Source organism: Anabas testudineus, chromosome 12 (genome assembly GCF_900324465.2).
Source record: "Anabas testudineus chromosome 12, fAnaTes1.2, whole genome shotgun sequence".
In the NCBI taxonomy this organism is placed as follows: domain Eukaryota; kingdom Metazoa; phylum Chordata; class Actinopteri; order Anabantiformes; family Anabantidae; genus Anabas; species Anabas testudineus.
The window spans coordinates 8,576,665-8,591,317 of NC_046621.1; the positions used below are offsets into that span (position 1 = coordinate 8,576,665).

Sequence of the window (14,653 nt, forward strand, 5' to 3'; positions counted from 1 at the left end):
CATTATTCCTGACATGGCAACAGACTAAAAATGAAGTGTAATGTTTACCATGCTATTAATGTTGTGTCACAATGACTCACATGAGGAATATGGGTTGCAATAGTCTAATCGGATATTTCAGTTTAGTCCACTTTTTTTTTTTCTTCATGACCCCCCGCATCTGAACAAGGTTCCCTTTACCTGAATCAGCAAAATGGCCACCACCATGTCTATCTGTAGGAAGGGTTGGAGGCCTCTCCTTTCCTTCGTCAACCAATCGTAACGTCTAACAGCTTTAACAGCTTAAACAGCTCAGACTGAAGGGCAGACATCCAGAACTCGTGTCAAAAGGTCACTGGCAAACTTTGCTCTATCTCGGTGAGTTTTTTTTTTATGACTATAACCTCAAACCTTTTATTACTTTTTACTACTTTTTACCATTTATTTTATTGTTCATCTTGTACAATATTTGCCTTATCTATCTGTCTATTTAGCCATCTTCTCATGTGACCGCAGTTTCATGGAGGCCCCATGAAACTGATTCAACTCCAACTGCTGAGGAGCATCACACGAACCTACGAAGTCCACCTCGAGTTACAAAGAGTGAGTCAAAATTCATGCTTTTCTGGCTGTTGTTTGATTGCACAGTCCCTCGTGACCGTAAGTGTCCCACTACACCACAGGTCACGTGACAGAAATAAAATAACTTGTGTGAACGTGTGAACAGAAACTCACGTGAAATGTTCCAGTGTCATGATGACATCGGTATCTGCTGCTACCTCAGAGCTTGGTTTTGGTTAACATTTACAAGTCTACTGTTCCGAGTAATGCAACACGGTCACTGCAGCAGTTTCTGTCACTATGTGGTTTTAGCCAGAAGGGTTGTGGTTTAATTTTAGTGAAGATATTCCACCTAAAAATGGTTATAATGCAGTGGACATTTGCTTTGTTAGAAAATAGTTTTAAATCCAGTTTGACCAACCAAGACTGTGCAAGGCTCTGAATGCTTTAGAGCGTTCACCATGTTCACCCTCCAGGTTTAGCACATTAGCATGCTGATATTTACTAGTTTGACCTAAACTCAAAAGTATAACTGAGGCTGATGAGGATGCTTTGTAGGAATTTAGTTATAAATAAAAACACCACAAATAGAAATATCAACCTAGAAAGTGAAAAAATCCCCAAAGTGTTTTTGAATCTTGAATAATGTGTGTGCTAAAGTTCATGGAAATTTATGCAGTAATTGTTAAGTCACCAAAGGTTTTTTGTTTTCATTTGTACCTGACACTTCCTAAAATGTTGATCAGAAAATTTAGTATTGCACTTCAGTAAAAGTGGGGGATAAGCATGAAGAGGATTTACTGAAGAGCTGCCAAAACTGACCCAGCAGAGGCAGAGATATCTTCACTTTGAGTGCAGAGTCTGGTTCCTACACTTCCCATAATGCAACCAATAGCGTCGTCCATGTTAAACCCTCCCTTGCGTAAGTGCCCACCTCTTCAAACTCTTCTCCTTTAAGCCCCCGATTATAAGACTTGTTAGAAATATATGGGTTCCAAACTGAGCACACACATTTTCTCATGCTTGACAAAACCCCCCTCAGACCCACAGACATTAGCCCACACCTGTTCTCACAGGTTGAGTAGTCACTGCGCATAAATAAACTGACCTTTTCTGTGTTAAGTCAGTGGGAATCCCCTTTATATCTTTTGATCATAATGTTTTGTTAAACGACTCCAGCACACACGTTCTGCAGCAACATGCAGGAAACAAACTGAACCAACCGGGTTAACGCACAGCCTAACTAACGCCTTTGCTCAGATGTGGTTTTCAACAGTCTGTGCTGTCAGATGCTTTGCCAGCAGACTTGTTTTTACTTATACGCCTCTTATTGAGAAGCAGAAATCACCGGCAACCGTACCCGGCCGTGTTAGTCTCCTACTGCAGCCCACAGAGGAAAGTTGTCACATTCACATGCGTTTGAGATCATCCTGATATACATATCAGCTGTTATTTAAAAAAAAAAAAAAAAAAAAAAAAGGTGCTGCAGACATCAGGGTGTTTTTTTTAAAGCTGTAGTCACACTCATCCCAGTGTCATCGTGTAAGTTTAGTCTGGATACAGGTGTTTGTGACGCTGAGAACTGTTCTGACCAATATGTTTGATTTAAATAGTAAAGTATTTCTGCAGAACTCTACACAAGGTCAATGCAAGTCATTTGCCATGACTTCTGTTTGAAAACGTCTTTAGTTTTGCATAATATTACAGTAAGATCATTTAAGTGCAGTTTCCAGTAGAGCTCATCCAGGTCCAGAAGTTGATTGTAATACACGCTTTCCATTTCCACACTGTTACTGATTTTTATTGTAGATTTTACATTACAGTTCACAAACAACATTAGTTTAGTTTTACTTAAAGTGTTTATTGGTATAAAACAACTTCTTTCTAAAGCTTAACCAAATCTTTCCCTGAGCAAACACTTCAGAAAATAAGTAAGACAGTAGGACATTAAACTCTCATTTGGATAAAAGCAAAAAGTGCTAAATATTTTCAATGGGCTTAAAGTGATTACAAATCCAATTAAGATAAGTCACTTGCTCCCAAAATAGAAACAAAATGTTAACACACCCTCACATATTATTGATATATTCCATTTAATTGACCATGTCACAGAAAATGATTACATGTTTTACATTAAAAGGAAAAGTATGCATCAAATTCATTATCTCTGAATAGTTGTTAGAAGATATATGCTGGTTTATAGTATATAATGAATATGTACTTGACTAATTAGTAAAGAGAGGAGAGTTAAGCAGGTATTAAAGCTAAACTGAGTATGTTTTAACTGTAAATATCTACTATATAGATTTAATAGTTCGATTTAACTGCTTTGCTTATATTGGTGGTTGATGCTGCTGAGTAGGCGACAATGTTTTTTAGGTTTAGTGGAGAAACAGACCTGTGTTCTCTCAATGTGTTTTGCTTTAGGATCGACTTTATATGTTTCATCAGCTACTTATTTAGCAAGAAATGACTGAGTTCGTGCTGAACTGTGAGGCTAAAGGTGATTAATTAGTTAAAACACATTTTAAATGAATTTGTTTTGGTCAAACAAAGGTCATGGGACTTAATATGAATTTCCTTTGTTCAATTGAAATCCAATCCAAACATTAATTACACAGTATGTATTCAAATTCAAAGACTAGTCTGTTCTAAAATAATTATCATACTATATATATTAAGATGTTTCTATTGTTATTATCTATTAATACATTAATTATTTATATTAATGTTACTAAAATCCAAGTTTCAAGCACCACCACCATGATTGAATTATTTTACAAAAATATGGTTCATATTCTTAATATTATTTAATAATAATATGAGTAATAGTGATGATAATGTTATGTAATAACGTGTATTAACATATATATTTATATATATATGATATATCAATATCGACATATTATGATTATTATAGGTTTTTACTTTTATTTTTCCTAAAGTGTAGCTTCCACAGCCCACTCCCTATAACCCTGTGAGGTCTACAATGGCTTTAATGAAAATTGTGTCATCTCTCAGATAAGGGCTCTTGCCAGCCAGTTTAGCCAGAGGACAGAAGAGCGGGCAGCCGCTGGCGATGTTCATCTCACTGATCGGCCTCTGGAACGACGTGGAGCTGACATCAGGGCGGAAAGCGTCAATAATGTGCTCTCTGTTGTTCTGATCTAGGAGCATTAGAGTCACCTGCGGAAAGAAAAGGAGAAGAACAGTTTGCTTGGTCCCTTATAATGTAGTGATTATGAATTAAGATGAGTGGAGGGATCACTAGAAATGTTCCCTACCTTCTGACTGAATGGCCATTTGAGCAGAGCATCACACTTGCCCCTCATGACAACGAAGAACAGTGACAGGTGTGTTCCTCGTCCAGTCCCATCGCCGTTTAAATACAGCCTCAGACACATTTTGTAGCCATATTTACTAGAGTAAAATGCTGCGAGGAGAAAAAGGAAGAACCCAGAATGAAAACAGCTTAAAAAAAGATCATGCGTTAATAGTAGTGACATGCATCCTCCCTACAGAATGACAAGGGTGTAGTCTCATGAAATTCCCCTTGTCAACAGGCCAAAAGTCAGTTTAAATCAGACAAACCACATCTTAACTCATTCAACCTTTGAACTGGATTACGGGTGATTATGCCTCTCATCTTACCCGGTGAGAACATTGCAGGAGTTCGACCAGCCACGGCATCCTGTCTGCGACGTGAGAAGTCTGAGATTTTCCAGACAAATATCCCGTCGTAGGTGCAGAACTGGAGTTCTCGCACCAGCTGTTCCGTCTCAGACAGCTGCAAGTCTCTCATCGTCAACGTCCTCTCTAGCTGTCGTATTTTGTTAGACAGATTTTCAATCTTTTCTTGGTCTAAACGATGTTGGTGCGCAAAAGCCTCCAGTGTAACAGAACTGCGCTCCACTTCCCGGTTCAAGACGCACACGATGTTTTCTAACGCTGTCACCTGTCAAAAAAAACACAACAAAGATGAGTAGGTAAACATTAAACACCCAAAGACAACAGTGGTGAACAAGCAGCATTGAATCTCTTCACACTTACCTTTTTATCCAGGTCCACCGATTGTTGGGGGGCTGCACATTCTTCTATGACTCCATCGGTAGGGCCCCTGTAGAGGCCCCAACCGGGCCCATCGTCCTGCCATTCCCCGGAACCAGAAGCCTCTGCACGTGTCCGAGTCATAGACAGCACCATGGGCAGCAGCAGACGCAAGTGCTCCATGGTGCTGTTGTGCTCATGTTCGCTGAGCTTCCCGTTCTCTATCTGAGGAACACAACAAAGCCTATTTAGCTGCTGCAATTTAAACCAACCTGCAGGACTAAAGTGGTCGAATCAGTTCAGTGGTGAGCTCGTACCCTGCTCTAATGCTAGGTGGTGGTAGTTTAACCGTTTTACGGGAAATAAATGTGTGAATTTCACTAAAAAGACAAAAAAAATGTTTACAGTATGGTAAATGGGTAAAGTTTTGATAAAATCATTTTTAATATGTATTCATTATTGGCAAGAATCCATGTATAATTCTGGTTAAGAATTTCTCTGTAACATAAAACATTCAATAAACAAAGTACTGGGGAAAAACGTTGTTGGGTAGGTTGTTATTACAACCGTTTTTAACTGCTTTACGATTTGTGGGTGTGTTTTAACGGCACAGATTCCAGATATCTACACGTGGTTTAACCAACATCAGATTTGAATGTTGCTCAACTGATGGCCCTGCCCACTGCATACCTCAGGACAAGAGGCAAATCAGAACAGAAGTCTGTCAGGTTAAACAAGAAATGTACTTAACAGACCATGTAACCGGTAATCAAATCAAATCAAACTTGCTTCTTCTGGAGAGTTAGAAGAGAAGATGACACTTTTATGTCTGCACACTGAATATGAAGCTAGCGCATCAGTGCACTTACCGTATGTTGGCTTAACATTAAGGACAGGAAGTATCAGAGACAGCTAGCTTGCTTAAAGCACTTCTCAAGAAAGCTAGTGAACATGTCATATAATTTGTTGTGATAAGTAAAAATCTATATGTTTTTTAGTGTATATTTTTGAAAAATAAAAAATTGTTGGTGCTGATACTAATTTTTTTTCTAGAATAATTGATTCACTGACCTATTGTGATATCGCTGTACAAATGTAATCTTTTATATTTAGGTAAGGTAATGGCAGGCAGATCTGTAGCTTAGCTACCGTATTTATCGTACAAATTCTTGGCAAGAAATAAACAAGCTTATTTCCCAAATAAATTATTCCTTTAAAATAATAACATAGTTTTCCGTTAATATTTTTGTAAACCTGTTACAATTAAAATATTTAATAATGATTTAACAAAAGAGCTCATGCAATAGAAGAACTATATTTAGTTGGGTAATACGTACCACAGATTTACAGCCCACTTCACCGAATGGACAGGCGCTCTTTGATTTGGCACAGCTCCTGATGTGGTCGTTGAACTGAAAGTTGATAGCACAAAGGAAATGTTAATGGGCCAGTGTCAAACAAAACACAAACTCAGTCAAAGTGAAAGTAAAGTGCAGGATTCTTAGAAGGAAAAGAAACTAAATGGACGTAAAAGGACTATTTCCATTCATATGAAGGACAACTTTCACTTTTCAGATGATCTATATGAGGAGGCTTTTCATGAATGAAACTGGAATGTAGAATTAGTCCATTCAGTGACTACTCAATGCCTACATACAGTATAAAGAAGCTAACTAGTTAATTCTTTATCATTTAATCTGAGCAACAGCTCAAACCTTTTCTCTTGGGATCTTCTTCTTGCCACAGTCCTTGCATTGTAAGGGAAACTTCAGACAGATCTCATCATGGGCCTAAAACAAGAGAGAAATTCACTGTGTGTCCGCTCATACAGATGAAGGTGCCTCATTGTAGATCAGCTCAATCTCTCACCTTGATTTCTTTAAAGTTGAAGGTCACTTTGCAGTATTTGCAGTTCAGTGTTCGTGCCTCACATTCTCTCTCATTGTGTCGGTCCTTCTCTGTACGAAGGATGAAGTTTTGGCAGGCCTCACATTGTATCTGTTCAAATTCACAGCGACCTTCATGCTGAGCCTAAGGTTGGAAACAGGTTTATTATAATCATTACTTTGCTACAGTTTGTCATTCTCAAAAAGGACAGCTGTATTTGGTGTTATTCTTTCAAAGATATTATTAAGGCTTCACTGTAGTTTTATGGTTTTCTAGGTTGTTTGAATGCAGCTTATTTAAAACCCGTAGAGCCCTCACATAAAGATGCTACGCCTTTGTGAGTCATTATTCAAATGAATGCATTTTACAAATTAAACTGAAGTCCTATCTGACATTTACATGTTTAAACAGGTGTGGACGTACTGACAGCTGCAATGTGGAAAAACAAGCTGAGCTTTTTTTATATAACCATTTATTATGTCCAGTTCGTAAAAATAGATGAAACGTAAAGTCCAGGTATGTTTTTTTTTCCTGTTACCTAATTAGACTTAATATTTGTGCTACGTGACTGTAGTCATGTAATTAATTATATACTAATAAAGCGAAAGCTGACAATAAAACTAAAATGAAACCCAACAAACTCTAGGAGGTCGCTGGTTAATGAGGAAATAAAAAATGCAACGAACATAACAGACAACTGAATACGTAGAAATTAAAAGTGGAAGTATTATTACTGGAAAAAAAGTCAAGTCACTTTTTTATTTAAATATAATCGCATTTTCAAAACCTTTTTTGAAAATTACCGGGAAATAAAGGGGGAGTGGTTCGACTGTGAGGTGGAGTTACAACCAAGAAGTTGATTCATTTCACAATGAGTAGCACCAGCACGCTGAAGCCACAGAACAAGAGCCACAGGTAGGTTAGCCGTTTTTCGCTTTCACTACTCACTTTTAAGACACGCTACACTGACAAATCTTCAACCGAATAACCAAACTAAATATGAATCATCTTTAACAGCTTTTATTTCGGATGCCTGTCCTCACCTCGCCACACAGACAACACGTTTAGTCTATTTTTCCAGCTTCGGAAGGCCTAGCTTTGGGTGTGTATGGCTAGCTAATGACAGCGTGGATCTTAGCTGGCAACAATGACTCACAACCCACAAATATTCACAAAAACATGGAGATGTCTCACACATCATTCTAATCACATCGAGCGCTTTAATAAAAAGAACACACAAGTCACAGAGAGCAAGCACATGTCACATGAAAAAAAAAATATATAGCAGGAAGTTTGGGCATGCTAATCAGTCAGAGCCGCATATGCAGAGCATGCAAAATAATCTCCCACATCAGACTAGTGTTCTCTTTTTAACCATATTTCCCGCAATCGCATGGTTTTAACGCTTCCAGTGTAGAAACCGATTGAGATAAGTATAGAGTACAGTTAATAAAAAACACAAACTAAGAACTACTGCCACAAACATCCTTTACACACGATTACCATCTGGAAACCCTCTTAATAAACAAATTAACTGTCCCAACATTGAAATATTCACAGAAGACAACTGTAGATAAAAGACACTCAAGAATAGAAACAGTTTTTGTAATTTTGACATGGCTCATAGTCTACACCAGTTTCTGCGTTATCTCCTACAGCAAGTATAAATTTAGTTCCCATAGGAACTCTAAATCCAGCAGTTTCATTATCATGTAATGGTCATCTAACTCACCATCAGAAATCAAGCTAGTCAGGTTAAATGGCATTTTATGTCCTGGTACTTTCCACTGTTTACAAAGCTGGATAACATAGGGACTTTCCAGGGTGCATGTTAAGTTTCACTTCCTGTTTCCTTACAGCTATTTTCTGTAGTGCATGTAATACGACCACATTGTGTAGCCATAATATGAGCAAAACACCAATACTGAAATACAAAAATATGTCACACACAAATGAGTGTTCAGAAAGATGAGAAAGGTAAAAAGTTTAGATGTGATACATGGCTAAAGTAAACTAGCACTCGCTGTAATATGAGGGAGTAAGGCAAACCCACAACGCTAGAAAAGTACAACTTTATACTTCACCTCATACTCTTTTATTGAGCCTGTCCAATTGCAGCCTTGGTTCAAACACCTGGCAGGCAGACTTGCTATTTCTCGACCCGCTGCATTGTCTGGAAATGCCTTGTGGGAGAGCAAAGAACAAAGAGCTCAGTCAAGTCATGAGGCCGCATATTACAATAGCTGACAGACATAGCAGATTACACCGAGTTAGTCTGTGGTAAAGGAAATCCCCCCCATCACACTCCAATCACATATTTTCCTTAAAAACTGAGTGGGAGTTAGGAATGTGATATCTCATATGATTAGGATGTTAATTGCATATTACAATAGCTTACCTCACTACTGTTGAGAATGGAAATGGGCTCTTCATATATTTCCTCTTGGCGGCAGGCTTCACAAGGCTTTGGGCCAGAGCTAACAGACAAGACAGGTTTGTGGCTTTATAGTGACTTCATAACAGCTGGACTGCACTGCAATAGTCAGCAACAATTTACTGTTGATCCATTACCGGAACAACAGCTGACCAGTAGGGATCAGCGCTCAAGCTACTGAAACATGAATCCATGCAAGAGCAGAGAAAGAAGCAAATGTTGAAGTGTGGGAAATTAATAGCTTCTGCAAGACTATGGACAAATGAACTACCAAGTACTACACATCATAAACACATACAAACAACAACAAAAAGCACATGGGAAATGATCATTTAAGCCTGAAGAATTCACATGTACAGACAGCAGTGGAATCTTCAAAACATACACAAATAGATGTTTGGTAGGTTTTGTTTATGGTATATTGTTATGTTTGGTTTTATGTAGGGAGGAAATTATTTAATCTTTTAGTGAAGTTTTCAACATTTTCTGTCACCGTGTGTTTAATGATACTGTCAAAGTATCATTAGACAAAAGGTGATACAGTGTATCATTAATGAATTCACAATGCTGTCATACATTCATGAACAAACAGTGTGTCAGTATCAGGAAAAATAAAATGATGGACACCTTTAGAATGAGCCAGCATCCTAAGCCATATCCTTGTGATTCAGTATTAGAGTCCAGTCATGTAAGGAATGACTCTGCATAACTGAGTAATTGATCTTGGGTAAATATAATCCCAGAGGTGTGCAGAGACAAGAACACAGGATGTGCTGAAGCATGTCCAGTAAGAGGGGAAGCATTGGAAGGGGAAGGGTTTGCATTTCACACGATTGTAGGTGGTCTGAGGACCTCCAGTCTACCTGGTGAGCTGCTTGAAGCAGTGTACACAGAAGCGATGGCCACACTGAGCCTGGACAGGCCTCCTCAGGACCTGGAGACACTGCTGACATTTGTATTTATTCTCCATGGGCACTGACAGCACACTGAGGGGAATCCCTGGTAAAGAATTGGGACAGTCCAACGAGATTCGGGCCATTCTTCTCCATCAATCTGGTGCTATATCCTATAAATGAAAAGCACAGATGCCTTTATACCACGCCATAAAATTCTTGTGCAACACTTGTGAAACAGACATAGTCATAGTCTCTAGAGTTTCCCCTCATACCAAACTAATGAATACTTCCAGTTGGTATGCTGTAACTCTGACATGTCATTAAGCAATTTATGGCATGCCTGTTCTACTTATTGGGAGTATACGTGAACAGGATTTCAGCAGCTATACTGAAAGTGAAATATGAGCAGCATCCAAAGAAATGTACAGTGATAAGATAAGCTGAAGATAAAGTTATCTTAACTATGTTAACTCAGGTGATATAGCCTGTAAAAACATTTCAAATTATGCATGCATGCATACAATTGTCATACTATCATATCTTCATATAACAAATGGTTCTGCAAGAAATAAAAAAAACTAAAACCATTTAGGGTACACTGTGTGCAACAAAACTTTTTTCAGACACAAGCAAACATTTTGGTTCTCCAAATCCTCCTACATCAGTAACTGACTTTGTACTTTACAGTGACCCTAATATGTACACCGCTGTCTTGCTATTCTAAGTCTTATTGCAAAGTCTATAAAAGATTTGCAAATGTTTCTGGGTTGTTCTATGCGGTTTCCTGTGATGGGGATTCTTGGGGGGAAAAACCTGCAGCTGAGATACTGATTTAAGCTTCTACAGAATATAAAAGCAGGTACAGCAGAAGAACAACAAAGACAAAACACTGCTAAAAAGACAAGAAAACAACAAAAATCTGCTAGTTACAGCACCACCATGTGTTCAGCCTGTGTAAACACTATATCCAACCACGGTTACATTCACAGTAAACAGTAGGCCTTCACACTCAATTCCAACTTTTTAGTTAGATGTTAGCAATTCATGTGTATAAGTAAATTCTATTGTATCCTTGAACACCAATGAGGTCTTCAACTGCCACACTTTTACATGACATTTAGCCATGTTTGTGCAATACAGCGCATCCAGAAAGCACCCACCACGCTTAACTTCTTCCACATTTTGTTATGTTACAGCCTTATTACAAAACTGATTGAATTCATTATTTCCTCAAAGTTCTACAAACAATACCCCTTAACGACAACAACATCTTTTGTGCAAAAGTTATATAACAAATTGTTTCCCAAAAACTGCTTTTGACAGTGATCACATTGTTCGTGATCGGATATGAAATCGGTTTGTTCAAAAATTTAATCTGGAGTCATTTGGAGTAAAAACTGTGAACAGATCGGATTTAGGCTACTACAGCGTGCAACGTGAACGTAGCCTATGTGAAACAAATATTCACACACTGGCGACTCAAAACCAGCTAATTATCGCGCTTGTCCTGCCACCTGGTGGTTTTGTGAGGCCATCTATCTCTGCCCATACATATGGAGTACAATCCAATTAAAACTGCTATTGTAATGCTCACAGAAAACTCACTTCCCTGTGTGTTGCACTATGGACAATATTAACTTGTACAAAATTCAGCAAGGTCAGACATCACAGCAACAGCAAGACTTTCCACCTCTTTGTCATGCTTCCAATGAACCATTACTGATTAACGCATGACTGGGGATGCATTTTCATTTCTTATTGCTATCTCTTTAAAAACAACTGCCTTCTGTAAGTTCCCCTGCTGCCTTAAAAATGTTGGGTATGTCAGCTTCAGTTGAATCATTAACTCACAGTTTTCACAGAGTTGTGAAAGTTCATGGTGGTTTGGATTGTTTTCATTATTATGAAAGTAAGCAACCACAACATATCTTGAAAAGTTAGACACATATCAAGCTTTATTTGTGTCCGTTTTGTTTACAACTACAGAAAATAATGTTTTAATACTTGACAACAATTGCACTGTTTGCATTGAGTACAGGGTGCAAGTAGTACTCTGTACACTTTTAAGCCTACACAAATACTTTGACTGGGAAGTCCATTGATCCATTATTTAAACCGCTTGTCCTCTCAAAGGTCGTGGGAGTGCTGGAGCCTATCCCAGCTTTTATTGCGTGAGAGGAAGTGTACAACCTGGATAGGTCGCCAGTCTATCACAGGTCATGAAATGACATGACATGACATGACATTTAGAGACAGACAACCATACACACTCGCATTCACACCTATGAGCAATTTAGAGTCACCAGGTAACCTAACTGTATGTCTTTGGACTGTGGGAGGAAGCCAGAATACCCGGACACACAGGGAGAACAAACAAACACTACACCCCCGTGCCACCCTGGGTTTTTTCTTCACCCTGAGCCTTTTTCCCCAAATACCAGCAGATGTCATCATATACTGACAAATTCTCATCAACCCACAAAACTGGGTTTCACAGTTTAGGTGACATTATGTGAAAATATAATCTTTAAAATAAATCTATCTTCTTGTACACAATAGGTTCAAGGTTTGATCATATTTCAGTATATCCACCTACTTACTTAAGTCACAGCTTTAAAAGAAAAACTCACACGTAAACTTTGTTCACACAAAGTAAAAATAACTTCAATCACCGGTTCAAGTATTTATTTCTACCATGCATTCTTCGGTGATAAAGCACATTGTTAATTCTGTACAAACCTGCTGGGAAAATATATGGAAAACTATTTTGGTAGGGAAATACCCATGCAAACTACAATAAAGCTGACATAAAGTGCCTCAGTGTGCTTTTGCTGTTCAAGAGTGCTTACTTTTTGCTGATGTGGCTTAAAACAATGTAAGCACTTTTAAAGGCATAGAAAATCTCCTGAAACTCCAACGTAGGAAGTAAAATGTGTTCGTGGTTTAAACTATGGTAATTAAAATGTTACTGTTCCTTACAAAATGTATTTTTAAAGTTGGCTTTGTTTATGTAAACACTGAAACTCACAAAATGTGATGATGAAAAGACTAATAACAGATTTCTCATGTTTATCATGAGACCTAAATTTTCCCAAGGGGAAAAATGAACAGTGATGTGTCATCAGCTATTAGTAATTAGTCGCAGACAGTATAATCTTATAAGTAGCATTCATGGTACTGGCTGGCATTATTTTAAATTGTTTAAATTAGATTTTGTACTAAGCTAATGCTATTGGCTCAGGTGATTTTAAATTTAAATTTGAAATGTGTTTGAAACATATTTTGGTAATCCCTTAACTACTACTACTACTACTACTACTACTACTACTACTACTACTATTTTGTTTTTAACAATACAAAATAATGTTTCTGAATCAAATGAGTTTTTGTCATTTTAATTACTGAATTGAAATTGAACTACTTATATAAAATTTTAAAATAGTAGTACTTTTTATTAGTTTCCACACTTTATGCTTCAGTCTTACTGCATTACACAGAGAATAAAACAGCAATATTTGTTAACAAGTTTCTCTAGAATAATGATTAGTTATTATTCAGTTGTCAAGATAACATTTTCTTAAACTCAAGCGGCGGTTAAGGCGGGAAATGTTACACATCTCATTTCCAAGAAATACGCTTTGCACTTCTAAGAAGAAACCCTACTGTTTTCGTTGGAAATGCTTTTCTTGGTATTTTCTCTGACAGAACGTCATGATCTGATGAGATTACATTAATAATATTTCCCCACTGCTGTGACATGGCATGAATTAGTCAGCATGTTTATTCTTCTACAACACACAAATGGGAAAGGGTATGATTCAAGTCACATAAGCCTATCGAGTAACCTGCAAACAGCTGTCTACAAGAAGCTCAGCCTTAATAAGCACAAGAACACACACGCTGTGTGTGTCTATGGAAACCTCAGAGGGTAGCAATTAGGAAATCTAATGAAAACAGTTATTAACTAAGACAATCTCATGCAGTAACCATATGCTGGTTTTCTTTTCCATACACCATACACCACACTCTACACTTATATATTTTCAGCCACAGTGTACAAAGATACTAGTCTCTCTAGCCTTTTCATGTTGGTATTAGCATGCACAGCAAAAGACTGAGTGATGACAAAACTATCTTATGTTTCAAAAAAGTACCCACACAGCTATCTGGACTGAAAATTGCAGTTCACAATTGTGTCTGTAAAACAAAATAACCAATACCAAGCAAAGGAAGCATTCTCGATCAAACCAATGCTTTCAAAACAGAGTTCAACCAAGCTACCCCCCAGATCTCCATAGTCCTCATTTCTGAATTAAATTAATGCCTCAGACAGCTTAAGTCTAGCATAAATGAGAAAGACTCCCAGTCTGCTCTGTCTACTTCTTGTATCCTCGATTATTCATCCGCCATCTTCTTGCTCACTGTTCAGTCTTTTAGTTAGTACAGCCAAAGGTTTCTAGACTGAACCCCCCTCTCTTTCCCTTCTAGTCTCTCTACTGAAACCAATCTCTATTTACTCACCGAGTTTGCAGAGTGAATGTCGTCTTATTCTGCCACACCAACCCTAACTATTTACAGTGAAACACCTCCCAGGACACGTCACAAAGAGTGAATCATTCAGATAGAGAAACTAGGGAAGTGGCTAGTGACAACGTTTATATCACAAGATTATTTTACGGGTTTTCCCGTACTTTGCTTGCAGCGTTGTGCTAATATTTGATTAAGAACTATGCGGTTATGATTTTACTTCTTTACAAACAAGGAATAATCTAATCTAATCTTAGATTTTACTTATTGGTTTGTATGAGTAACTAGCTACGCAACTTTATGCAGCTAACGTTAACTCGGG

The 14,653-nt window shown here is 37.8% G+C and overlaps 1 protein-coding gene across 1 annotated transcript; it reads right to left on the reverse strand.

Annotated features, from left to right (window-relative positions):
- Positions 1-3,507: 3,507 nt before the first annotated feature.
- On the reverse strand, positions 3,508-14,427 carry traf2b (Tnf receptor-associated factor 2b). Its single transcript, XM_026355132.1, has 11 exons — positions 14,326-14,427; positions 9,772-9,974; positions 8,873-8,951; positions 8,559-8,657; positions 6,457-6,618; positions 6,303-6,377; positions 5,925-5,999; positions 4,591-4,812; positions 4,192-4,495; positions 3,825-3,973; positions 3,508-3,726 (listed from the first exon to the last, which is right to left on the reverse strand). The coding sequence occupies exons 2-11, from the start codon at positions 9,945-9,947 to the stop codon at positions 3,508-3,510; spliced, it is 1,560 nt and encodes a 519-aa protein (XP_026210917.1). The 5' UTR covers positions 9,948-9,974; positions 14,326-14,427.
- Between the last annotated feature and the right edge of the window lie 226 nt (positions 14,428-14,653).

Excerpts from the sequence above, each read along its gene's own strand:
- traf2b (XM_026355132.1), bottom strand. The coding sequence starts at position 9,947 with ATGGCCCGAATCTCGTTGGACTGTCCCAATTCTTTACCAGGGATTCCC. Across the intron at positions 6,378-6,456 it reads TCAACTTTAAAGAAATCAAG|GCCCATGATGAGATCTGTCT; the intron begins GTGAGAGATTGA and ends CTCTTGTTTTAG. Across the intron at positions 3,727-3,824 it reads AATGGCCATTCAGTCAGAAG|GTGACTCTAATGCTCCTAGA; the intron begins GTAGGGAACATT and ends TTCTTTCCGCAG.